Source organism: Cynoglossus semilaevis, chromosome 4, assembly GCF_000523025.1.
Source record: "Cynoglossus semilaevis isolate Cse_v1.0 chromosome 4, Cse_v1.0, whole genome shotgun sequence".
Taxonomy (NCBI): Eukaryota; Metazoa; Chordata; class Actinopteri; order Pleuronectiformes; family Cynoglossidae; genus Cynoglossus; species Cynoglossus semilaevis.
In genome coordinates, this window is record NC_024310.1 from 12,721,489 (window position 1) to 12,747,963 (window position 26,475).

Sequence of the window (26,475 nt, forward strand, 5' to 3'; positions counted from 1 at the left end):
GATAAACCAATACCCGTGCTAGTATCATTAGTATATTGATTCAGTGTCTTATTGTCCTCAAGTGTAGTTGAGGTAATAAACAATGTCAGCAGTTTGGAGGTATTTCAACATCAGTGGAGAAGAGAGAAGGACCAGCTGTAGGACTGGTTCTGCTACGATACCAGCAATTGAATAAAACATCTGAAGACGCGCGCAAAATAACGTCTCTTTTCACTTGAACAGCACAGTGGACAGATGAGGAGTTTACCCCTCACAGAGTCACTTGTTCGTTGGGAACTCATTTAACTAACAGTTTGTGTGTTAACTTGTTTATCTTGTTAAGGAGACACTTTATTCACTGAAAAGCCGACAGTGGTGTTTTCAACTGAAATTCCACTGGTATCGGTGTAACAGTTCTTCTGATTTCTGTGTTTACTTTGCAGTTTCATTCTATTTATCTTAATGTATTATTATTTATTCACTTTTTTTATATATATATTTATTTAGTCCTTCCTCTGATGTGACAGAAGGCTTTGTGTTAAAATACTGAGAGGTTTGTTTCCCTTTGAATTATCGTTTCGTTAAAGAGAAGAAAACAAAACTGGCAGAGACAGGAATTATTTTCTCACTGTCCTCGCTGTGGTTTGGACGCAATTTGAAAATGTTATTATTGCAAATATTTGTTGCTGTTCATAAACCTCTTTTAGCCTCTGGACCCATATTTGGGCCGCACTAATATCAATGTGTCTTATAAAACAACAGGTTTTTGGATGAAGAAACCACATGTGACGCTCAACCTCCTGCACTTTTATTTCTCTAACTGTCTCTCTGAGTTGTTTAAACTTGGCTGACAGCATTACTTTTCAGTTAAAGGTTGATTAAAATCCATCTGGGCCCCACATATATTTAAATGGGCTGCGTAAAAATGGAAGTGATTTGAAATCAAAGCAGCACTTGAAACACACGTGCAGTACAATGAAAGCAGGTAAAGCTGTCAGTCAATCAGAAGCCAAAGAACGGTTGTTAAAAATGCAAAACTGGACGAGGACCTATGAACTCATTTTAATTTTGTTTTTGGAGATTTGAGGCATTGAGGTGTCAGTGGTTGCCATATCTGATGGTGAGTTAAACGGACATGCATGAATGAGGACATTTACTGTAAACCACTGGAAATCGCTGCCCATTTCCTTTTCCTTTTCAAATGATGCTCCCAGCACGTTGTTCCGTTGTTTGTGCCTTTTGTTGTTTACTACTTTAGTAAACCACTGTTCTGCAGTTCCACTTTGATTTTTCCTACAATTATCTGCACAGTCACTGCTGAATTGTACCACTGATGGGAAACAAAATATACAACACTTATTGGCAGAAAAATGATATCAACTACATGTGTCTCTTTGTCCAAATCTCTGACAGATGGAGTACAATAATATTTTTTATGAAGAAATTGCAACAGCAGTTCACACAAAAGAGCTGAGAAAATACTAACCACATGCATCCCCTCGTATAAGAAAGGTCTGGCTTTTTCAACTTCTATCAATGAGTCACACACTTTGGTCCAGGAACGCACTATTTCAGATATGCTGATTTATGACACACCGGACTTATGTACAAACAAAAACTGCGTCTCGTCCACTGAGGCATTTATGGAGCAGCCCTTACATTTATCTTTGTTTTTGTTTTTGCATGTGGAGAAAACAGACGTTTGACCTACTTTTTGTTTCTATTTACAGGAGGTCCTTGGTTTACGATGTCGTCGACCTCCGGCGTGTCGTGATTCCGTCGCTGTGTTACTGCTGTGGTAGGTGAGTGACATACAGTAGTTACTTAAATCGAGTCACGTCACCCCATAGGTACAGAACTCTATCACACTATGAAAAATATGTAGGCTCTAAAATTTAGGTTAAAACTTTAATAGCTACTATAGCCTTATCTGAAGTTGCACTTAATCTTTAATGATTTGACACGGTTGGTATACGCTGTGTCATGCATCCCTCCTATTTTGTGTGGGAGTGATTTTTGACGTGGAGTGAACGTCCTGGGATTCAAAGTGTGTCTGAGCGCTCTCTTGTTTTTATCAAAAAACGACAGCAAAAAGCAAATGGACTGTAACGGTGTCTGAGTCGTGGGTTACAGGGTTAAATTTGGTCGATCTGTGGAGTGAATGTCACTGTAGACGCCGTCCCTCTGTAAAACCCCTCTCTGCTTTTCACTGTCAGTGTTGACTGTGTGAACTCTTCTGCCACGGAGAAACTATTTTATAGAAACTCATTCGTCATATATATGACATTTTCAGACAGACAATTTTCATATAATACCAACAGAATCATTGTGTTATCCCTATTACCGAAAATGGATGCATTCATCTGAACTAGTTTAGGACCATTGTAACCCTGTAGCTGTAGCCGTCATGTATTACAGCTCTGTGTTTTTGTATGGGAATGCAAATGGTTTTCAGTAACAAAGTTTGCAACAAAGATGCTCTGCAGCTATTTTAGAACCAGGGTTCTACTAGTTCTACTAAACCTAAGTCTATAGCACACCTTCGTGCTGCCTCTGGATCAGTAAACATAAAACTGTTTTCCCAAACGTGTTAAGAAAGACCACACCCTTAAATGTCCTTCTTTAAACTCACAAACCACACAGAGAAGCTACAGTTAGCCCGGCTCTTTTCACGTTACAAAAAAATAAAATGTTTGAATTCAGTAGTCAAACATTTGATAATTATTTAAGCAGCTGTTTAACTATTAATTCATCAGTGATGCCAATAAATATTTTAATGGTTTCATTACCTATTTACCAAGCAGAATTGGTCAACCAGTAATTTCATTTCCAGTATGTTTTTTAGGTAAAATTAAATTTAAGTTTCTGAAGTAAAAATAAACCCAGTTTCTCTTCAAACGTCAACAGGGAAACAAGGCCTTTGATTTGCAACATTTCTGTTATTAATAGAGCATGGAAATCTCCAGAGACATCCTTTAAAAAAGCTGGACATTTTTACCACTCGCTGCTACTTTTATAACTGATCCTGAAAACTCGGTATATCATTGACTCTTTTGCTGCCTTTGTTATTTACAGATTTATGCACTGAGCAAATTTTGTCTATAAATCTGTTGTTGGTCAAATTCCTCATGTAGAGGAGCTGAAATTCTCCATCGGCCGTGATTCAATGATGTCCTATAAATGTCAGTTTTCAGCATCTCCATGTGGGCCCCTCATGGGTCCTGTAGGCTACACTAGTCGGCCCGTTATGCCCACTACTTGCCTTTCCAATAAACATCGGTTCCGAGTGCATGGCATGGTCTTATAGCCCACTCATGGTTCCACGTTTAATACTGGCTGGGTGGAATTGGGAACAGAGCAGGACTTTTCCAGAACAATGCTACTCCAGTAGTAGGAAGACAAGCAACAGATTGAAAAAACCTTTATGAATATATGAAAAAAATGTATACCACTTGAGATTTACAAAGAAGAACAAAAATACCAAAATGACACCAAGTGTCAAAACTGGAGTGTTTGCCAAGAAGTTCAAAGTAGTTCACACTGTGGAGAACAAAAGTGAAAAAATACTCTACAGATTTCAAAACCTTGCTAGCAATGTGTCTAAAGAGTCTAGAAGAACTGCCAAGACAATAATAAATATCTGGGTCCAGTTTGGAACTGAAGAATCAATAACCACAGTCGGTAGAATCGTGCATGAAAAGCGATTTTGAGGTTTGACACCAAAATAGGCTGGAATTCACCTCCAACGACTTGGACAAAGATGTTGAAGACTAGAAGCAGATGATTCGCTCAGAGGGGACAAAACCCAAAGTTTGACTGTGAAATGTTACTGATGTTTGGAGAAATGCATCGCTGAACTGCGAAACTTGTGGTTGTAAAGGAAATTATAGACAAAGAGAAAAAAAAAACAAGGACGTTCTAGAAGGAAACCTCAACAGTCAGCAGCAGTTTTGAGTCTTCGTGTTATGTCTTTCAACAGGACAACGACCAAGAGATTTTGTTCGACTGCTGAAGCGTATCTTAATAGAGAAACATGGATGTCATCGACTCGCCAGTTATTCAGCAAAAAGCAATGTCAACTATCACAGTGGATTAAACGTTAGCTTCCTTAAAAAAGGTTGGCGAATTCTTTGTTTACAAAAATATTTAGTGAATATACAAACATCTGAAAAATACATGAAAAAATATATGCAGATTTTTTTTTCTTCTATTTTATGTGTGGTTTTATTATTTGTTTTATTGTAAAAGTCGTCATTTATGGTATAATGCCTTGCTGACCTCTTGACCTGGTCTCTTGTAAAATAGATGAATATTTATGATTTGGACCTTGTAAAGCGTAATCGTATCGTCAGGCCCCGGTCAGATAGCATCAGTAGATAGGATCTCTGCCATTGAACGGACCGACGCTGACTGAGAGGAGCAGAATAACAACAGGCTGCAGGCTGCAGGCTTCGACTGCTGCAGCCCGTAAGAGCGATGGAGAGACGCTCTGGGACTTGGGACCGAAATCCACTTGTATTCCTGTAACACGATCGGCTGTAATTGGCCGGAGGAGCGCAGATTAAGATTGATGAGACATTAATGTGGCTCTTTGGACTTTTAAAAGGACGAGGGATCGATAAATATCCGAGATTTTCAAGAGCTCCCCTTGGGTTTTGAGACAAATCACTGTGACATGGCTTCCCCTACTGCTGCTGCTGCTGCTGCTGCTGCTGCTGCGACACTGATCCGAGAAACATGGAGGATGGAAAACAGGAAGAATAACAGAATCCCTACTTGAAAAATTGACTCTTTTTTTCTATTTATACATAAAAATGCGTCGACAATGGAGTAATCCTACTACATACTCCCTAGAAAATATAGTTTTTATTTTTTTTGTGTGAAACCGAATGTAACACGAGAAATAATTACAGGGTCGTGTTGGTGGTCATTTATTTAGGAAATCCCTAATTTATTATGATTCAGGTCAAAACAATTTTAAGTAAACGATTAAAAAAAAATTAAATACAAAGAATACAAATGACCTCACTAAAAAAGTTGAACCACGCCAAATTCACTTTGCGTAATTTACGCGCAATTAGCTCCCAAATGTTTTTGGTCCGTGTTAATGTAAAATAAAATAAAAATTACAATTACTGAAATAAATGTAATTGAATTATGTACAAACGTTTAAATATAAAAAATATATTTTTAATTTAATTACGAAATGACTTTGCGCATAACGATTACGCACAACGAGCGTCTGCGGGATGACGTTTCCTCCAGTATTTTCTAATATTCCACACCGTTGGTCTCAGCTTTCCTCAAATGTAGACTAAATAGATATGATGCTGTGTTGTGTCCTGTCCTGCTCTGCGCCTTTGACCCCGTTGTTCTGAGCGGCTCGGCCCAGTTCGTGGCCCTGGTCCTGGTGTCATTCAGCACCACTGGACCTGGAGCAGGACGACGACGACCCTGCGACAAAAGCGACATTGTCTGGTATAAAATGTTTTTTTTGGTTTTTTTACTTTTTTGTTTGTATGATCACATCTATATTTTTTATCGTTTTGTTTCTTTTTAGTTGTTTTTTTTTAAGCAGTTTATTTTCCTTGTAATAAAAACTGACCCCAGGGATTATCTGGATAAAAAGGTCACGTCACCACGGTCGTCTGACTAATCGTGCTAAATTTAAATAGTATTACGCATTAATTTGTATCAATTAAAATAAATCCTTAAATAGTTCGGTAAGTTTCGTAATGAGGATAAAAAATGCTAATTCAGTTTTTGTTTCGAAAAAATCAATTTCATGAAACCATCTTAGGACACACGGATATAAAACAGCTTATTTTATTAGCTCTTTAAATTACGGTCAAACACAGAATAAAAAAAACTCAAATCACAGATGTTATAATCCAGTGTATTTCAAGTGCATTTTCTTCAATGAAATTGTAATATTTATATATTTATAATATATAATGTGTCATCGTTTCCTTTCCCTCTCATGTAGGCCGAAACATGGTAGAGGAAAAAAACGAGCAAATATTTTAAATAATAATAATTCAAGTAAATTGATGGCAATGTTTTAATTGCGGCGTTAATTCGCCTACGCCATCAAAAAGGTAAACTTTTAAAAAGTGAAATGAGCGTCCACTAAAACAGGTGAGTCAGACTAAACCACGGATGCAGGAATAAATTAACAGTAAGGACTGAAATGTTTCAAATAGATTCAGTTTAAAAAAAAACAAAACAGGTTGAGCCTTTTTACGTGTCACAGAAGAACAACACTCACATTATCAGACCACTGTAAGAATCACATGTAAGGAATGTATTTACAGTATACAATGTACAGTTGTGTGGGTTTTTTTTAAATGTTTTTAACAAATATTGAAGTGTGGACACGGGTAGAAAGAAGCATCCTCCTGGTTTAGAAATGCTAGAATTGTTGACACTTTCGAAAAGGTGCGCGTGTAAATGAGAAGCTAAATTGTTGTTCTGAAAGAGAGAATATATCCAGTAAGAGGGACGGGAATTAAATGTTGCCAAATTATGTATATGTTATGATATTTTAGTCGTTTGTTTTGGGGGCCTCTCTACGGTAGTTTCCCGGGGCCTTTTGTTTTTACCTCAGAGTTTCTCCAGGCTTTTGGGGTTGGTGAGTATCTCTCTCGCTAGGCGCCAAGTCTGTTTCGCGGCGTTCTCCAGAGCAGAGGACGGTTTCCCCTGGAACAAGTCTAAATTGGGCAGAAAATAGTGCGGACACCTCCTGCATTGCAAACAGGAAATAAGCTGTAGCAAAATACCGTTCAGCCGGTCTCCTAGGCAGTTCTCGTCCCAGTCGGACTCCCGGGGATGCTTCTCGCACTCGTAGGCGACCAGTGTCTTCATGTGGTAGTTGTTAAGAGGCTGTCCCGCGAGCTCCAAGTGTCGGTCGCGCAGCGCCTTCAGCACCGACAGGCACTTCTTCCTGCAGCCGCCCAGCAGGAGCCGGTTCTCGGCCTCTGCGAATTGCAGCACCCAGGCGTCACTCTCTGCCGAGCTCTGCTTGCCGTTCAGCGAGTAGCATTCTTTGGATAAAAGGTTGAAACCCTCCGCCTTCACCTCGGCCACGCGATTCGGCCCCGGCCAAGGGATGTGCGGCAGCGGCCAGTGTGCAGCGCTCCGCGGCCAGATCCCGGTGCATTTAAAGGCGGGTGTGATCTGCACCACGTACCTGTCTCTGATGCGCAACTTCACCTCACTGGTGTCGGCGACCATTTTCACAACATCCCGGTAGCTGCATTTATCCACCGCCTGCGCCACCAGAGTCTGGAACCGGGAGCGGATTTTGCGCGCCGAGAGGTAACCGGAGGCAGTGATGAACTCCACCCAGAGGGACATGCTCCTCTTGCGGCCGTCACTAAGCTTTAGCACGGCGCAGCCGGGCAGGGAGCCGTCATCCACAAAGTTGAAGACCCCCATCTGGTTCAAGTAGAGCACGACCTCGAACTCCGTGGGTGAGATGACCTCCAGTCCTTCGAAGCGGTTGTCCATCTCACTGAGGGAGCTAATAAAGCGCGGCTCCTGCACCTCCACCTCCTTCAGGACGTCCGACACCACCTTGCACACCTCCCGGATGGTCTTGGCGATGGCCGCTTTTCGAGACTGACATTTCTCGTTGTAGTATTTGTTGAGGTGGTACACCAACTTGGCCTGCGCGGCTATCATGTTAGGGCAGAGATCCGGGTTGTATACCGGAGTCTCGCAGTAAGCCGAGGGATCCAACGCGGCTGTTTGTACGGGAGCCAATTTTAGAGAAGAAAGTAATCGATTTACAAAGAAACAATGACGGCCCGGATATTTTTAAAGATAGCTGCTCAAAGTGTGCACGAAGCACATGCGTAAAAAAAAACCCCAAGTCACAACATTCACAGCTCCTGCACCATAACTGCCTCAGGAAAAGTCGTTAAAATATTCAGTGCTGTGACATCAAAAGTTCATTTCAGCCTCAGCAGCAGCTTGAAGAACAAACCGCCTCTCGTGTTGTTGTGTAGATCCCTGTGCCAGGTATGTAGGAGGACGCGTAATTGCGCACAAAGTGGAGTGGAGTGAGTGTGGTGAGTGGAGTGTGCCCTGCTGACGAGGACGCCCCGGTGCTGCTGTGTTTTACAACAGTCTCTCCCACACATACACACACTCTCACGACACAGTCTCTCCCTCTCTCTCTCACTCTCCCTCTCTCTCTTTCACACACACACTCACTCACACACACTCTTCAGTCCAAAGGGAGGAGTTGAAGTCGATGTGTCCAATCACTGTCTGATGCGTCATCGCTTTCTTTCAGTTGATCGAAAACAAATTCATCCTCGGGTAATATTTATATACAAGTAGAAAAAAAAAGTACAGGTTGAAGTCGACGAGTGGATGTGGAGCCACACGTTTGGAGAGGAGAAAGAGAAGAGCAGAGAAAGTGTGTGTGTGTGTGTGTGTGTGTGTGTGTGTTGAAGCTGCGTTATGTTGCTATTTTTGCCGGAACTATCAGATCCCTAAAGACCTTTTTATGGAATCATAAATGGCAGAGGTGGTTTACTTAATTATTTATTGTCTGAATAATATGAAAAAAATTATATATCGCATCTGCTGGAATATTTCTTTATAAATCGTTAGCATTGAATATAATCGTAGGTGTTTTTAAATGATTTTGTGCGTTTTTCGTGCGTAAATTGTTGGACTTTTGTTTTTTCTGTTGTAAAGGCCCGTTTTTACGCCGCTATTATTTACTAAGGTGTTTTAAAAATTGAGTTTTTTTACTATGTTTCCTAACCGTGTAAATAATATGCTCTATTATTAAAAAACAAATCTCTGTTGCGCATTTAAACCAAAGTATTTGGCCCCTGATTGACAGATCAGCTGCAAGAGAAAGAGAGTATCTAATACCTTTTACATGATATTTTTTATTAATATAAAAAAGAGAATACAACCAAAGTATTTGGCCCCTGATTGACACAGATCAGCTGCAAGTGAAAGAGAGTATGTAATACCTTTTACACGATTTTTTATTAATATAAAAAAGAGAATGAATTTCAAAAATCTGATTGAAATAATCAACGTGTAAACATTTTAACTCCGAGTGCCTTTGAATATCGTATATAAATGCGCCGCACGTTGACAATTTATTTTATGATTTATTTGTCAAAAAAAGCGAATTTTACAAGAACAAACGTTGAATTTATGTATCGTTTTCATTCACAAATATGTGCGTTTTATTTAAGAAAACTAACAGAAAGAATTGAGAACAAAACGCAGATGATTCCAACTGTGTCCGCTGCGTTTCGACGTCCCTCTGCTGCTCCTACTGACAGCGATGTCCTTCACACTCAGGCCTGTCTGTCCTTCATCACTGAACTCTCTGTTTCTGGATGTTCATGTTACCACTTTAAAGAAGATTTAAAATAAAAAAAAGATTACAAATAGACTAAAGCAGTTGGAGAGAGTAATAAACTGAGGTCGCTGTCATTTATCAGCTCTGACTTTGGCTCACGCGCATGGATTCAGTTTGTTAGCCGGATTATGTGTGTGTGTGTGTGTGTGTGTTTGGGGGGTGGGACGGTGGGGTGAAATTATTGCCCATCTCCATTTCAGGGTTGATTTTTTTGAACTATTAAATCTAAGAATAATGTTTTCCGAACCTGTGAGCGTGATCAAAAATGTTTTCATGGTCAAAAATAATCACATTTTTCACTTGTTTATTCTTAGAGACTGAATAACAAACTCACTGTTTTGAGATAGTTTTCAACAAGTTCTAGTTAAGTCTCCCAGCGAAGTTCTCCCTGGGCATTCGTCATTGTTTAGTTCTTCTCCCTGATTTCCAGTTTACTTCACTGATTTATACAGGATTTTTATTTCTCTGTTTCCTTGTATTGTGGTCATGGTTGTCTTTGGTTATTAGAATGATAAAAAACAAAACAATGTGTTGTGTAAATTCCCTTCCTCACTTGGGGCGCTGTAGCAGCAGTTTGATGTTATCTTTTTTCCATCTAAAGTGAACACATTTGAAATGTGTGATTTAAATGTGTCTTGGTTTTTGCATGAAATTATATTTCTTCCCTTTTATATCCAATCGGAAATTAGATCGGTTTTGTCTGTTCTGCTCAGAGGGGATGGTTTGATTCCTGATGAATGTGTGAGTGTTCTCTGATCGAATCTAGGATTTAGCCTTAAATTAGTTCCATTTAATGAATGAACAAATGATGTAGTGAAAAGTTATTTAAGTGAATGAACCTCCTGATTGTTTTTCAGTAGCTAGCTTTCTCTGTCACCTACAGTATTTGTACATGTTACTACCTCTGTTAGCAGAGACATCTTCTCTACACTTTTCTAAGAATTCTTCAAGTTAACCAGTAACTGCACAGTTGGGAAGAGACACTAAAAAGAAGATTTAGCTCATTTTCTGGGTTGATTGCTACGTAACATTAGCTTTCAGGTTTTTTTCCCTATCGTCAGAGATGCTGTTTAGCTCAGCTGCAGTTTTACTACAGACTTTAAGCTCCTTTGGATTTGGATTTTGTGTCATATATATTGATACGGAGTATGAATTACTTTATGTTGCTTTTACGTTTTTTGGTTAGCATCTGCTCAGTAATGGTGCGGTATATCTGTTTTTACACCACTCTAAGGTTCCTGTTCTCATACTCAGTACTCAAGACGGACATGTGATCCTTTAGGTACGGATGATAACACATGTGTACTTTATCTGTACTGTTTAATTAAACATAGAAGTTTGAGACAGAAAGTGAGGTTAGTTAAATCACTTAATATAATATGCAGTGTCATCTGTATTTACCTTAGACCAGCAGATATCCCAACCTGAGAGAGCACACCTACTGCTACTTCTATGGCACTGGGAAGATGTCACTGTGAAGAACAAATGGAATACATTCACCAAAATGATCAACCGTAGATGAAAGGCCTAGTTTTTTTGACTATGTGACAACCATTGGTTTTCTAGAGAGACCTCTGTTCAGTTCATCTTTTTTTCAGTGAAATCAAAACACTTTTTTTCATGTGCTAAGGGAAGCTGCGTACAACTTTCCAAACAGCAGATTTTTAAGATAATGTTTCACTTTTTATGTACGGTCTTTTTACATTATGTCATAATAAAAATAAAAGTCAGGTTTGTTTTTGGGGAATGTCTTAGAATTTGTGCCAGTGCCATTCATTTAATTGTAGGTGACATTTAGAAGGTCTTCATAAAAGGTCTGGAATTTCACCAGTGTTTTTAGAGAGGCTAGAATACGGTACATAAAGATGTCAGACAGTTTAAAGCCCCCTCCGCTGCCCGACTTTGAAAGTGTTTTCTCTCACTCTCTCTTCTCTCCCACTGTTCATTTCTCAGCAGGTACTTTGCCTGTTATTAAAACCAGAGCAGACTCACGTATCAGGAAACCTGGCTCCTTATATATCGGACACCTTAAAACCCACTTGCGCCTTCTCCGATTTTCACGTCCACGTACGTGATGCTGACAGTGGTGGGAGGGTCGTGTTTGGTTGAGATCGCCACCATGTTCATCTCAGCCATGTGGTGGCACAGAGGTCAATCAGGAACACAACCTCCAGCTGCCAGGTCTTGCCTGAAAAAAAAAAGTCTTACCCTTCATCTTATGTCTTATATCTTCACCACTGTTAGCTCTTGAGCTGTGTTAGCCATCTCACCAGCTTGCAGTAATAAATCTAATGCGGTATACAAGGGTGTTATCAGCAGCTGGGACCTATTTCTGACCCAGCAAAGTGCATGCATGGATGTGTAAATCAATACAATGACTTCAACAACCCTCTAATTTTGCACAAACATGTGACCCCGTATTGAAGGCGTCTTTGTTTGCAGAGCCTGCGCTCTTCACTTGCTCATTTTCCCTCCACCATATTTGTCCTTATTTCTTGAAAGACTGACTTCCCTGTTAACACGAACAGACACTTGTGTACGGTCAGTGCTGCGTACACTTCCCTTTGATGACAGTGCTCATGGTTTGCATGACTGTAGAGCTGATGCCTTTGCCGTGACCCTCAAAGCGATACTACTGTTTCTGTCAGCGATATACAAAGCAGTGCCCTGTTCATACACCGCTCTGGGAAAGCCCTTTTATTTTACACATTGTCCATAAAATATCTTGACTTTCCCATGAGCTTTTCTAAGAAATATCTATCAGGAAAATATAATAAAGCGTCACCATATTTTACAGTATTTTTTTATTTTTACTAACATGTTACAGTGTTCTTGGCTTAGTGGTGTTGACCAAACAATTTTTATCCACTCTTATACATATATTACATATATTTTTTAAATCATACTATTTTGTACCCAGTTTAATTGGAAACTACCATCATTGAAAGATCGTTTTCGAGTGTACTCTTCATTAAATTACACTTACACAGTTGAAAGTTAAAAGAAGCAGACCTTCTTTTAACTTTCAATTTTTAAACCTATCCATTAACCAAGTAGTCAGTGAAACACGAGTGCGATCTTTAGCTTCAGTTCAAACAGAATCCAGACGATAATAACGTGAAATCTGTTGAGACACTTATGGATAACGTCCTCTTTGTTTCAATAATCCTATTACCGAGCAACAAATAAGGGCTTTCCAGCATTTTCCATTAAATCTCCAGTGTCATTTTACTGTGCAGTAAAGATAATCTCAAGCAAAGTCCAATCTTATAGCACTCTATAAGACAGCCTCTACACTAATGTGCTGATCTGTCAAAGATGACTTAATAAAGTGACATATTTCTACTGTATATGAATCAGATTAAAAGCCGTCGCCCGTCAGAGGAGTGACATTAATACTCGCTCTCAAAGTAAGTCAAATATTATATTTTACTCCCTTGGGGATTGGTTTCTATGCACTGTGTACATTTCTTTGTGACACAAATTAAATTTTTATTGGGATTTTTTTAATAGCAAAAAATCATTATTCCAGGCAATATGGTGTCTCTGTGGGAGAGCAGTTAATTTCTGGGCCCTACAGCCTCACTCTGGGCCCCCTTTGAATTTTGTCACATTCATTTGTTTTATCCCGGGTTGTGTATGAACCTGATCTCCTCAGGAGGAGCCAGGGCCGCTCCATATCCAGAGGCTATCACGGAGCCAGGCTGGTGATGAGGTCCACAGGCTGTGTTCAGTGTGTGAACCGTATCAACATCAGGCTTCAAACCCTAGAACATGATTGAAATCCAGCGAAAAAAAGACAACCTGGAGAGAGAAGTTTAAATTATGAAAGTTAATTGATTGTCTCAGATTCATTTGCCCCCCCCCCCACCTCCCCCCCCAATATGGTACGCTTGTCAGCTTTGTGATAAATTACATACATGTATTTGCATGCATTTAGCATGTATACCTACAATTATCTAGACGATGATCCTCAGCCGTATTTCATGCACAAAAATACGCAGTAAAGTTTACAGTATTACTACAACTGATGGACACGGGTGGATAAAGGACAGTAATTTATTGACTTTATTGATTAGCTCCTAAAAATCTTTTGTGGCGACAGATATTGGTGATTTCGCAACAGTATTTCAGTACATTTTAGTATATTTGGACTAATGTTTAATTTGTTTTCATGTGTTTTAATATTAGGAAGAAGCTATATATATATATATGTGTGTATGTATATATATATACATACATATATATATATATATGTATGTATGTATATATATATATATATATATAATATATATATTTGCCCTAGTCCTTTGCAATATTCTTTAGAACATTAGATCCATTATTTTAGCCAGTTCCGGCTCTATTTATCTCCAACCTGACAAAACCTGTCAGATCCATTATTTTAGCCAGTTCCGGCTATAGTTATCTAGAACCTGTTGATTTTTAAGAGATTTCCCCATTAAAACTGCTAATTTCTGACACTGACACAAACACTTGAATATCCGTACACGATGTTTACAAGCAGATGTTGCTGTACATGACTCCATGGCCATATGTGCACAGTTTTGTTGTATTTCCTTCTTGTTTCCTGTTAACTGTTAACTTTTCGATGTCTCTTTAGTTTTCATTTCCTTTCATTTCTCAAAAAAAAAAAAACATTCTTGCTTTTCCATCTTTTCCATACCAAAGATAAAAAAAACCAAACAAACATCCAGGTCGGCATCAACAATGGCGGTGCCATTAATCTTAATGTTGGCAGGATGTCCACCGTCTAAATGTGGGCGCAGTAATCATCTGCTCACTGACCCCTTGACGCTCGTCTAGAATCCCCTCTGCAGTCTTTGTCTTATCTGCACTTTCAAATCTCACCATAACTGAGTACAGTTGTCCTCCACGTGTCACATGATCAAAGAGCAGGGGAACATCAATGGGTGCGACACAAAGGAATTGTAAGAAAAGCTTTGTGCATGCTTACATTGTGAACTGCCAGTAATCAGATGCTGCTTTTTTCAAGTCCTGTGATAAAAATTAGGCGATGTTTCCTAAATAAGGGATGAAGGGTTCATAATTGCCGGTCCTCGAGATCTGAGATGCTGGGTGCCAACTGTCATAGCAGGGCTAATGATGACAAATGTCCCTCTATGCAAATTGCAGCAGAGGCAACAGCATGGCTGTGCAGTTGAGGAGGAACAAGAAAGGAAAAATGTACACAGTCTAATAAGAGAAAGCCCGAGTGCACATTTTAATGACCTACATGGAAGCCAGCCTTTGTAAGTGATGAGCTGACGGTGAAAGTCCTTGGGCTCCATGCAGTTTAGAGGTTCTCCAAAAATGTCTGACTGATAGAACACGACTACCAGGACTCATTAGTGTCTGCGGCTTCGTTGATGGGGTCAAAGAAATGTTAAAAAAATTAATTTGCTTTAACTACATTTCAAGCATTTCACTGTGACCGTAAGATCTAATGTACGTCGTGAGAGAAATTAAAACTTCGGCTGTATATAACTGCTCTAGGTAAATGCAGAGGCAGAGGCTCTCGTGCTGTACTTCATATTCTATGGACCAAAAACAGACACAGTCGGCACAGGTTTTTCAGATGTTCTTTGGGTAAAGTATGACAAACCAAGTCTGCACAGCATCTCAGACTCCAGTATCTCCATGTGTCTGGTCTTCATGTGATCTGGACTATTCTAGGACACAGACTGAACACGTTTCTAAATATCAGGATTTACTAAAGCGATTTTCTGAAGACTCCATAAAATAGAGGGATGGGTCGGACTGCTGGGCAACAAGAAAATGGAAATTGAAAAAAAAAAAAATTCTAATTTCAGGTCGGGTTTTAGGAAATCATTAACTTGTTTTGGTTGACAGAAACCTGACACACTGTCAGACTAAATGTGCTCCGTCGAGCACATGGTTTTTAGATGTTTCTCTTTTATTTTTCTTCAGAGAGCTGCTTTTTATCACTGCTCGGAAATAAAAATGTTTCTCTCTTTCTTTCAACTTTATGTCTTTCAGAGAAGGGAAAATGCTTCTCCCATGTTTCTGAGCCGGTCTGTTCCAGCCAAAACTGGCGATGGAAGTGTAAAGGACACCGCAGGCTCCAATCTTAGCATCAGACGTAAGTAAGTCCTGTACTTTGGGCTTTAAAACATTAAAATATAGATGTTGACGGTGCTTGAGCTAAATTAAGGCAAACAATCCATCAGCTCTGGAGGGAGCACATAAACACGTGGATCAGCATTGTCCTTCTTTGGTGCGTTTAGCGCATTAGCATGCTGACATGTTTTTTTATACCTATGGGTTGTGTGCTAAATAACAGGCAGTTCCTGGTTGGCACAGATGCACAGTGTGAATCAACATGGTCTACAGAGTTTGTTTTACTTTAAAATACGTCCTTGATTTCAGGCACCTTCGCATTAGGGAGCCATAAATCTAATTTCACTTACTGTGACATGCGGCTCATGCTAATAAAAGAGCAAACGGGCAGCGTTCCGTGGCCAGATTTCCTCAATTTGTTGCATGAATGGCTTTTGGAAGGGGGTCCCTCTCTGTACAAAGGGAGCCTCGTCTTTGTTTGGTTTTGCCCCATCTGTGTCATCTGGTGGTCTGTGTAGGAGGGGCGGTGTCTCGGGGTACTCCCCAGCGGCGTTGCCAGTTGTTTTATGGACTCGGTAGAGTGGTGCCTGGAGTTCATAAGCTGCCCGGCCCATTGTGTGCCGGGCCAGGGTGACACGTGCGAACTGAGCGCAGCATATTGACAGATCATTTCTATTAATGAATAGAATCGGAGTCTGGAGGAGTGGAGTCTGGTCTAGTTCCTCGCTCTGATTTATGCCGTTTGCTTCATCATCCTCTAAGTGCAGGGAGAACGAACAGGAATCTGGAACGCTCGAGAAGAAACTGCAGCAAGAAATGTTGTTCATGTGTAAACGTATCAACCTACGGTAAAATTCAAATTCAAAAGAGTTACCCCGACGACACGTTACCTGACATGTACATTGGTTATATATTGTTATAGAAGAAAAAACTAAGAGAGTTTGTTCCATAAAGTCAGTTTATTTAACTACCTGAAAACTTAAAGTTAGTCATAACACTCTTAACTAGTCAGTGGAATATAAACCCAGCTAGGAGTAGTATTGTAATGACAAAGAGTTCAATTTAATTCCATCTGTTGAGCGGAGTGATGATTTTCTGCCTGTCGATGTTCCCACTGTCGCTGCAGATTCAAACACCACATGAACCGTGAGCCAAAGAAGTGACTAAAAATGTAATCAGATTATTAGGAGTAACTTAATGTACAGCCTGAAACAGATGTCAAACTGAGCACTAATATAATCAGCAGGGACACCCTGACGACACAGCTGACATCACAGCATATTATGGGATGTTTAAGGACTTAGACATGTTTGAAAAATTAGTTTTTATTAGTATAATAACTGACATAAACATTTTCTGTAAATCTCTGCTTTATTTTTGACATTTATATCCAACAAACTGTGTTTTCAACCTATTTTTATTTAGCGATTACTTCATCTTAATAAAGAAATTTGTTAATGTCCAGTTATCACTGACAACTGATTGAAATGTGTATTTTTAGTTGGGGGTAGAACAACTATAAGGGGGAGAGGTGGTGAGACAGTTTTTTTTTGGGGTTAGTGAGCCCCTGATGTCTCCTCCACCTCGGGATTCATCCAGGATATGGCCTTCATCCAGGTCGCCGCGATTAAAGCTTAAACAGCCACAGACTGTGCTGATAGCAGTGGCCCATCACCACCACACCCCCGCCCTCTGCTGCTGCCACATGGAAGGCACATTTGCACCGCCACCATTTTCTTCCGCTGTCACCCTCCCTTCAAGTGCGAGCAGGGGGAGGAGGAGCACACGAGAAGGGAAGCTCAACCCCTGAACGGATGCGAGACAAAGATGGCAGCAGAGACATTTTGTCTACTTTCATTAGTTCTGCTGCTGCTGAGCCGTGCTGAATATTAGCCTGTTACTGCGGCGGAGCACAGACACGGAAGGGCATGTCACAGTCACATCCACCCTGCCTGCTTTCCATCTACTCCCTGAAAAAGTGGGACATATGGGGGCTGAATGCCAATTGCCTATTTTATACGGTAATTATTGACCCTTCAAACCATGTTATATGGTATGTGTCTCAGCTGTGACAAACTTTAGCTCAGAAAAATACATATTTATATGTTTTCTGGATCAGGTTAAAAGATATACTCAAAGATCCACGTAAATATTTTTGGCTTGACAGAACAATCTTTCACCTAAGTTTCAGCTAAACTATTGACTCACAGATTCTTTTTTTTTTTTATTTTTTTTTTTTTTACATTCTCACTGACATTTAGCTTTTTACGGGCAATATTCAGCTATTTTCTAATGGGTTTTTTTTAAACCTTTTTTTACACTTATACTTAGCTGACCTGTCATTCAGCTAGGGTTCGACTTTTCCAACCATTAGCTAACTAATTTAGCTATAATCTAGCTTCTGTGATTGTATTTAAGCGAATTGTGACCAACATTGAATCTAGCTTCTGTGATTGTATTTAAGCTAATTGTGACCAAGTTTTGAACATTTTTTATATAATTTAGAAAGCAAACCTACCATTGGTTTTCTGGAGCTATTTGTAGACCAACATTTACCAAATTATTTTTAGCACAATTTATATTAGTGGTAAATGTACCTATAGCCTATTCATATCCAACACAATTCAATATTAGTATCTGAGGCTAATTTTGTGGTTTGTGCTTTTTACATTTTCGTGTGGTGCTAATTTTGTCTTTTAAAAATGCTTCAGGATCTATTGAAACTTTCAGTTCTACTTTATGTGTTTTTGCAGTTTTGTAGCCAACGTGTGTTAATCACGTTGATTAACTTGTTAAGATTGATCTGACTTCAGATACGTCCGGCTTTTCTTTTTAAGGAATGACTCTTTTCCTGGACTGTGATTGGTCAAAGAAAATAGTCACAAATTTAGTCATAAATTATGATTATGACAATTATATGATTGTGATTAATCATAACCACAGCTCCCCTGTGATTAATCTAAAATCAGTCTAAAAAGTTTGGAGAAGATTTGAATCCATAGTCATATGTATGTAAATGCGAAAGGAGACGGAGTCAACAGGTGGAAACACCATGTTAGTTCTACTTGGACTAAGTCTAGACTAAATCTAACAAACAATAAATAAATCAGCTGTTGTACTTACAGAAACAGCCAGTCTGGTCACCAGGAAAACAATACAAATAATCATTTACGAACCTTAGAGAAAAATTGGAAGGCAGCGGTTGTTAACAGTTTTTGTGGTACAATAAATGTCAATGTTGTTGTATGTTAGTGGTTCAGTTAAGCACACACTGCTAGACAGTGAGCAATAGAAGCCATGACTGCATCTGTGGCCTGTATTCTGATGCTGGCTCATGAATATCAGTTTATAACCATAAATGTCAATAGATTTTGGATGGGGCTCATACATGGTTGGTTATGGACAATGATGCAGACAATGATCCATGTCTCCAGACGCTGTGACCATTGTCATAGCTCATTCTCAGCTGGTTTGACTATGATTTTAAACCAAAGGGTGGGAACATGGTGTAAAGGATAAATAAATATATGATGTCACAGGAAATGGCATAGGGTCATAGCATGTAGCAGTGGCACGGCTCTATTGTATGCATATACATGTGAAGAGTTCAATACTATTAATGCAGTTCTTACATTGGAAATATTCTCTGACTTATCTGTATGACTTACACGTACTGTTTTGAATGAACTTTCCAAATTATAGTTGAAAGGTTTCATAGGATTTTGGAAAATTAGGCTATTTAACTGACTGTTGTTTATAACTTGGCTAATCTTTTGCTATTTGTTAGTAGCAGTTTGTAGTAGTTTATCAATTAGTTTTTCTTATTGCCTACTTAGCAAAGACGCATCGACTGTATTTGGCAGTCGGATTTATTTTCATTTAAACACAATTTAAACAGACAAGCAAGTTCAAGGATTTAACCACATTTATACACCATTTGGTGCATAAAAAAAATAAAGATTTTGGAATAAAATATTTTTTTTACTTTTTTAAAATAGGAAATCGTGTTTGTAGCCTGTTAAATGTCAACATTTTCATTAGAGGATCGGTTCTCAGATCTTGGCAGGAGTGTGGTGAAGGCACAGAGCAGCGTTGTCGCCTGTTTGACATCATCAAACGGAGGAGTGGATGTGGAGTTTATACAGGCAATAATTTAAGAGGTGAAGAAGAGGAAGCCACTGCTGCTCTGCTGCATCTCTGGGCTCTGGAATAAATGATTGAGTGAAAAAGGCAGAAGCTGCCAGTCGGCAGCTCAGGGCTCGTCCTGACGCCAGCCTCACTGCTCCTTGACTCGCCTTGATCACGTCTCACTGCTCTCTTCTCATCTCTGCATCCAGTCTGCAGGGAAAAGCTATTTTCCCCTCTCATTTTTTTCCTCCCTAATTTACACATTTAAGACATTTTGTTTGCTTATTTGCGATTCTCTTTTTTGTCAGGGAGCCTCTCTCTAACAATCAGTTCCAGGACCCTGACACACACACACACAGACACACACACACACACACACACACACACAGACACTCTTCTAACCTTGCCTTTCTCTGGTGTGTGCCTCCAGGCAGTGAGCTAATTTCAGCTTCATAATTGCACTCAGTGTTGTTGTTGTTGTCCTACACCTGTCTGCTATTAATTCTCCCCTGTCTCTCATTCTCTGTCTTAATGAGATATTATTGTAATTACTGCCATTATGGTATTTTCTGTAATGAACTTAATTAATGCTGTTGTTATGAGAATATTTATACTCCGTAATTAGAGTAAATGTGTGGGGAAACTCTCAGCAATCCAAAACCAGATGTGTCCAAAACCTGGACCAGGGGTCAGTCTGGTCAACCACTGCACCAGGATTCCTGTGGCCACTAACTCCTGTCTTAGTTTGACTGGCCAGGGTGATAAAACATTCCAGGGGTGTTACAGAAGGTTACAGGAGGCAGCGCAAGTTCTTTGATCTGAAAATTGACAATGATCGTGTTACATATTNTTCTTTGATCTGAAAATTGACAATGATTGTGTTACATATGTGATATGTGTTTAAATTTTTTAATATCTCAGAGCTAGCATACTTTATTTTTTGAAGGTTTTACTTCATTTTTTTTTAAACCTGTAGCTGTTTCTTGCCTAATTATAACTAGTATTTTTGTTACATTCGTTAAGTACTAGCTTGTTAGCAAGTTAGCAATAAATGCTTGTTTTCTATATATATATAGGCCCCACCCCCCATTGGGTAGCTACACCCATGTATCACAAGTACCTGCTGTTTACTTTACTTATACAGTGCTACTATGTTCAATTCCAACTCTAAGTGTACTGTAGGTGTTCATTTAACCTGGTGCTGCATGAACATGACCTCGACTTCTTTGTCCATAGAGGAGCATCAAGTCTCTGTTGTATGACTGGACCCGGTAAATCAATAACAATGAACAAACAAACAACACACATTTGGGTCAAAATGTTTTGAAAAAAATGTCTTAGACATTGGTTCCTAACTTTTTTTAAGATATTTAAATCTTGATTCTTTGTCCTGGACCTGTCAACACCACTGTTTCTTAGACATTGGTTCCTAACTTTTTTTTAACATATTTAAATCTTGATTCTTTGGACAGACCTTTGGACATCTTTGTCCTGGACCTGTCAACACCACTGTTAAATCATCAGCTAACGTTTCTGCTGACGGCCTGGTGACCACTGATTGGTCTCTGTCTCTGCTGCCATTTTAAACTGTTAGGGCAGTGAATGAAGCCTATGGATATTAAATAGCATTTTCCCTTAAAAGAAAAAAAACACATACAAACCATGTGTGTATTTTTTCTTCATTGGAACATATTCAAGAAAGAAAATCAAAAGCAACATCTCAGTTGAATTAATGATGGTGTTTTGATTTAAATCTCAATCCAGTTAAGAGTTCAACAGCCAGGACCTTCACGCTGCACGTTCAATTCTTCGGGCTCTTTTGGTGAGAAGGATGAGAGTAAAGTTGGAACGGGGCTGGGCTGGAAAGATTCTTTTAATGTTTAGTTTGAGTTTCAGTACCCTGGTGATTCACCGACACTTTTAAAAGTAATGTCACTGTGGGTAAAGTGGTTTCTTTCTGTGGCAATAGTTTCCATGATATTAAAAAAAAAACATGTAATTTTCTCATGGGTTAAAGAAGAAGTTATTTTCCTGAACTATAATGACACATTATTAATACAGTGGGTCATTTTAATAAGCCACACACAGTTCTGTCCTCTGTCTGTATCTGTGTCTACATGTGTGGTCAGTATTCTCTGAATGCATATGTTCACTGCTAGAAACCGACTGGTGGCAGTAGGTGGCAGTAAAGCAACTCAATGATGCACAGCTGCCATGTGTGAGAGAACTTTAAACTTAGAAATGAAACATTTTTGTCAAAGTTGTGCATTTTCTACATTATTTAAAGAAACACTGAAGTTTTCAAACTTGTGATCCAGCTGTTGACCCTGTAGCACACACTGAAGTTTTCAAACTTGTGATCCAAACACATTCCCTCCTGTCCAGACCCTGTTGACCCTGTAGCATTCTGCTAACTGCACAGACCAGCTAGCACAGTAGCCCGTCTTTCTGTTACCTTCTCTAACTAGTGGCTAAACATTGTCATGCGACCAGGCTGTTACCATGTGATTTAGATGTGGATCAGACTTGCTGCCCTCTCAAGCGTTCCCCATTCTATTCATTGTCTCATTCCAAGTGTAATTAATAAAACAAATAGGGTTGTCCGATATTATATCAGTGTCCAAACACTTGATTACCAATTCTGATATCAACTGATACCGATATATGCAGCTGTTTGGGTTTAAGGCAGATCCGTCACATCATGTGGGCAAAACTCAAGCATTGCGTTATCAGATTTTTTTATGGGAGGACAAAACGATAAGGATTCGTACCAATATTACATAATTATGGTCATATGGTCCGATAATATCAGCTAACCGATGCCTAAAAACAAACGTTAATTTCACAGAAGATAATCTGGACATATTTTTTAAGACATTAGACTCATGCTTTGTGGGTAGTTGTCTCATAGTCAGCCTTGTAAACAAAGTGTTTCACCTCTATAATCAGTTAGTCTCTTAAGGGTCGTTTCTTGAACCTCAGAGGTGACGGTAAAATGCCCAGCGTTTCTTGAACGTGCCTGAGTTAATCTCCTTTTATGTGGGTGAAAAAGTGAATGGGCTTGATCACCTCCAGACTCTGTTTGGATTGTTTACCTGCTGTGAAGCTTTGAGTGTCTGAGAGCAGTTTAACCTCACATGACCTGGTTCTCAAGTGCCATCATTCAAACGCTCTTCAGTTCTATGAGGAGCCTTAAGTGGAATATATTTACCCTCTCTGTCTGCACGCTGTTGAAGAAGCACTGAGGGAGCAGTGTTTGAGTCATTTTCCAGGACGGACTTGGTGATAAAATTGACCCATATGATAATTAGTTCTAAGGTTGCAAAACAATAACCAAAAGTTGGTCCACAAAAAAAAAAGGTTAGCCCCAAAGTTAGCCAGACACAACAGGAAAAAGCTAAACGTGTTTTGTAAGCACTAACTTAGCAAAACTAAAACAGGCCTAAAAATAAACAAAATACCTCAGAAATAGCCTTTATCACAGCAACGTTAGCCACTAAACAATACAAACAGATAACTTCAGATAAATAGGACAGAAAAATAAGGACGCCCAAAATATTAGGGCTGAGCGATTGACACCTTTTTATTGTGTCAACGCAATAATAAATAAAGATGACACATGTTAAGTGGCTTATTAACACATTTATTATTATTATTATTATTTTTCTAGGCTCACTCACTTTCAGACAAACACTCGGTCACAGGAGGGAAGGGATTGTATCAAACTGTGGCTGACATCAAGAGTGTCAACCAATGAGAAGGACTGCTGCAGCGCTCACACCAATACAGAAATAAATGAAAACTTTTCATAAATCACTTTCAAACAATGGAGTGGTCAAAACCAAAGTTATTTGTAACCACTGCAGAACTTATCACTGAAGTACTTCAAGTCTGAAGTACTTCAAGTCTGAAGTACTACTGTCACGACGGTGGATCTGGACTCTGTGGATCTGAGGTTCCCTTGTTTCTAGGACAACATTCTCTGGTTGTGGCGAGTGTTTGTAGTTAATTTGATTACATACATTTTTAACTTGAGATTTACAATATACATATATATATATATATATATATACAGTATATATTAATAAACAAGTGGTGAATGTGATGAAAACAAGGTAGAAGTGAATTGATGCCCCTTGACTTTCAAAGTGCCACAGAAGAAAGGCTGAGCCTAAAAGGTGCTTCAGTTATTTCTGAGTTTCATAGTCTAATCCTTTCTGAAAGGCTCAGGAGAAGAAAGCTGCTAAAGGCCCTCAGTGTTAATGTGATGTGACTTCTGAACAATGCCTCCTGTGGATCCCAGAGCCTAATTTCCAAGCTTTAGTCCCTTTCATCAGCCTCAGAACGTGGAACTTGGGCCTAAATGTTTTATGAAAGTGCAGCTGTAAGCCTCTTTGCTATTCCGTCTTCATGGGCCTGCTCTAAGACTATTATTACAGCACATACAAATGCTGAACCCAAGCCCATTCTTTGTGGCAAACTCAAATTGATTTGCTACAATTGTATTTAAACACACACATTCAATGCCTCATTTCACCCACCCTTTTATGGAGCTTTGCAAATGTGCAGGGTCTAAGTGTCCCTTTTTTGCTTGTTTTCATAGTTTATCTCCTCATTTTAATGTGGAACTCCAAACATTTTTTATCTTACTTTCTACAGAAAACCACCACAAACAACTAAAAACAGTTTAAGTACTTACATTTGTCTGCGCTGAACATTAAAAGTGTATTGATGCACATTAAATTCAATAAAATGGACCATTTACTCAGATGAAACACATAACTTAGCAGCTTAGCATACGGTTAGCTGTCCGTGGTAGGAGCTGCGTTAGCAGATTATACTTTCCATAGACTTCTGCCCACAGGTGTTTAGTTAAGTCTTACCTGTGTAACTGACCAGACTATACTTGCTCAACTACTAGTTATTACTAAACAGACTTTGATGTTTATAATTGCTGTGTATCATTGCTATCATTAACAATGGTATGAAATTAGTTTTAAAAATGATCTGTTTATCTGATTGTATCCAGTATTTAACATATTTATAGGTTCAGCTGAGTTAAATTTTATCTTCAGATCAACGTTAGATATTATAAAGCAAATGAGTAATTCTTCAAATCAAATGCATTAAATTCAAATTCTAGCACTGTTGTGATTTCTCTTCTACCATCTCTGAGCTAATAGTTTTTTAGCTTTTTCCTTAATAAACCTCTTACCCTATTTTGTCGTCCGACTCTTCAAATAAAGGATGAGAGTTCCGATGCTAACAGGATGCTAACTGGTTCTTTCATAATATTTATGTCATGGTTTTTTCGAACCATCTTTGTGTTTTTAATGTCAAGAAACAAAGATTGTGATGTTGATCCTGTCATACAATAAGAGCAAGGAGAACGTAATAAGGAGAGAGGATGTCAGTGACCCAGGAGAAAACAGCTTGCATTAATATGCTCTAATCCAGTGTAATTAGTCAAATTACAGCACGCCCAGCAGCTTGTCAGGGGCTGTGGACTTGGCAGGGTCTCAGGGTGGCTTCAAGTCCCTGTGGACGACAGAGAGACGTCTGAGCAGACCAGAGCTAATCCTGGCACATCATGGCTAATGGCTTCTGTATATTGGAGAGTTCAGGATGAACTGCAGGAACCTTCCTGGCTAAAGAAGAGCATGATAAAGAAATATGTCTCTTGTATATCAGAAGAGATTTAACATCAACATTCAGCAGCAGGCCGTCGAAAAGTTGAGGAAACATTTGTAAACAATCTTCATACAAATATTGTGCATTAAATCAAGACTTTCGGTGTGTCCTTGGAATACAAATAATATATCTACCATATCTGAAACCTGGTTTTCAGGAGTTCCTTTCAGGGATCTCCAGACCACAGAAAACGGTGGTAATTTTATCACTGCAGGATTGTTGTTGTTCTTCTTCCTTTTTTTTCTTCTGGGATTTTATTTGAGAGTGACTGAAATGCAAATGAGTGTTTCTAAGAACTGAAGCCGTTCAGGCTTTTTTTTTATGTAGTGAGGATTAGCTTTGATAAAAAAGATTTAAAGTCTATAATTACATCAGGATAGAGTACAAATTATCCACTGAAATCCACAGCCAGATTATCAGCGGCTGCATACTTCTGCAGCCCTGCGGGGTTAGCCTGGTTCACAAAAGGCCCTGATTAGCATAAATTAACAAGTGCTCTCGTTCAGAGAACGCCGATAAGAACCTGTTCCACCTTTACGTTTGGCTCTGAATGGTATGTTGTGCCTTGGCAATGACAGATAAGTCAGGGTAATTCCGCTTTATGCCAGAAAGAATCAAAAAGAGATGCTCCAGAATCTGTCTGCACCCCCCAAGGTGTCACCGACAATAATCCTCAAAGAATGTCCGGCAGAAAACGGCGAATGATATACTGCGAATGACAGAAAGAATTATATGAAGGAGGACAAATCTGTAACATGTTATTAAGCAGTTCCCAGTGAATGGTAAGGATGAAGAGATAATGGATGAGGTTGTCCTTATTACCTGGGAGCTGAGGAAGCACCAAGGCAAAAGGTGGAAAGACAAGATTAATTGAGGAGGAGTGAAGCGCTCATTGCTCATCAGGCCTTGTGGTCTACACACTCACACTTTCTGTCTCTCTCCATCCTTGTCTGTTCTTACTTTCTTCTTCCTGTCCTACACAGAGCCCCATCCCTCCGCACACCAGCAGAAAATAAATAAGAAAGAGAAAGTGGGGGGTTTAAAAGTGCTCAGCTCGGCAGTGGCAGCCAGAGAAAGCTGTTACCCTTACTGAGAAGATTTCAGTCATCTTTGTGCTGACAAGTCCTTGAAAAAGTCCCATTAGTGAAAGCTTGGTAAAAAGACCCTGAACCAAATGACTG

The 26,475-nt window shown here is 39.3% G+C and overlaps 1 protein-coding gene and 1 long non-coding RNA gene across 6 annotated transcripts in view; one reads left to right on the forward strand and one right to left on the reverse strand.

The window, feature by feature from the left end:
• LOC103378174 (uncharacterized) overlaps positions 1-26,475 on the forward strand; it is a 74,280-nt gene that overhangs the window by 10,489 nt on the left and 37,316 nt on the right. For 4 of the 5 annotated variants that reach the window (XR_003049553.1, XR_003049549.1, XR_003049550.1 and 1 more), the window contains exons 2-3: positions 1,710-1,781; positions 15,395-15,497. This is a non-coding gene — a long non-coding RNA (uncharacterized LOC103378174). Of the gene's footprint in view, positions 1-1,709; positions 1,782-15,394; positions 15,502-26,475 lie in introns of all 5 variants that reach the window. The other variant, XR_003049551.1, reaches the window with a different exon arrangement.
• On the reverse strand, positions 5,543-8,818 carry LOC103378173 (putative nucleotidyltransferase MAB21L1). Its single transcript, XM_008309286.3, has one exon. The coding sequence runs from the start codon at positions 7,660-7,662 to the stop codon at positions 6,583-6,585; it is 1,080 nt and encodes a 359-aa protein (XP_008307508.1). The 5' UTR covers positions 7,663-8,818; the 3' UTR covers positions 5,543-6,582.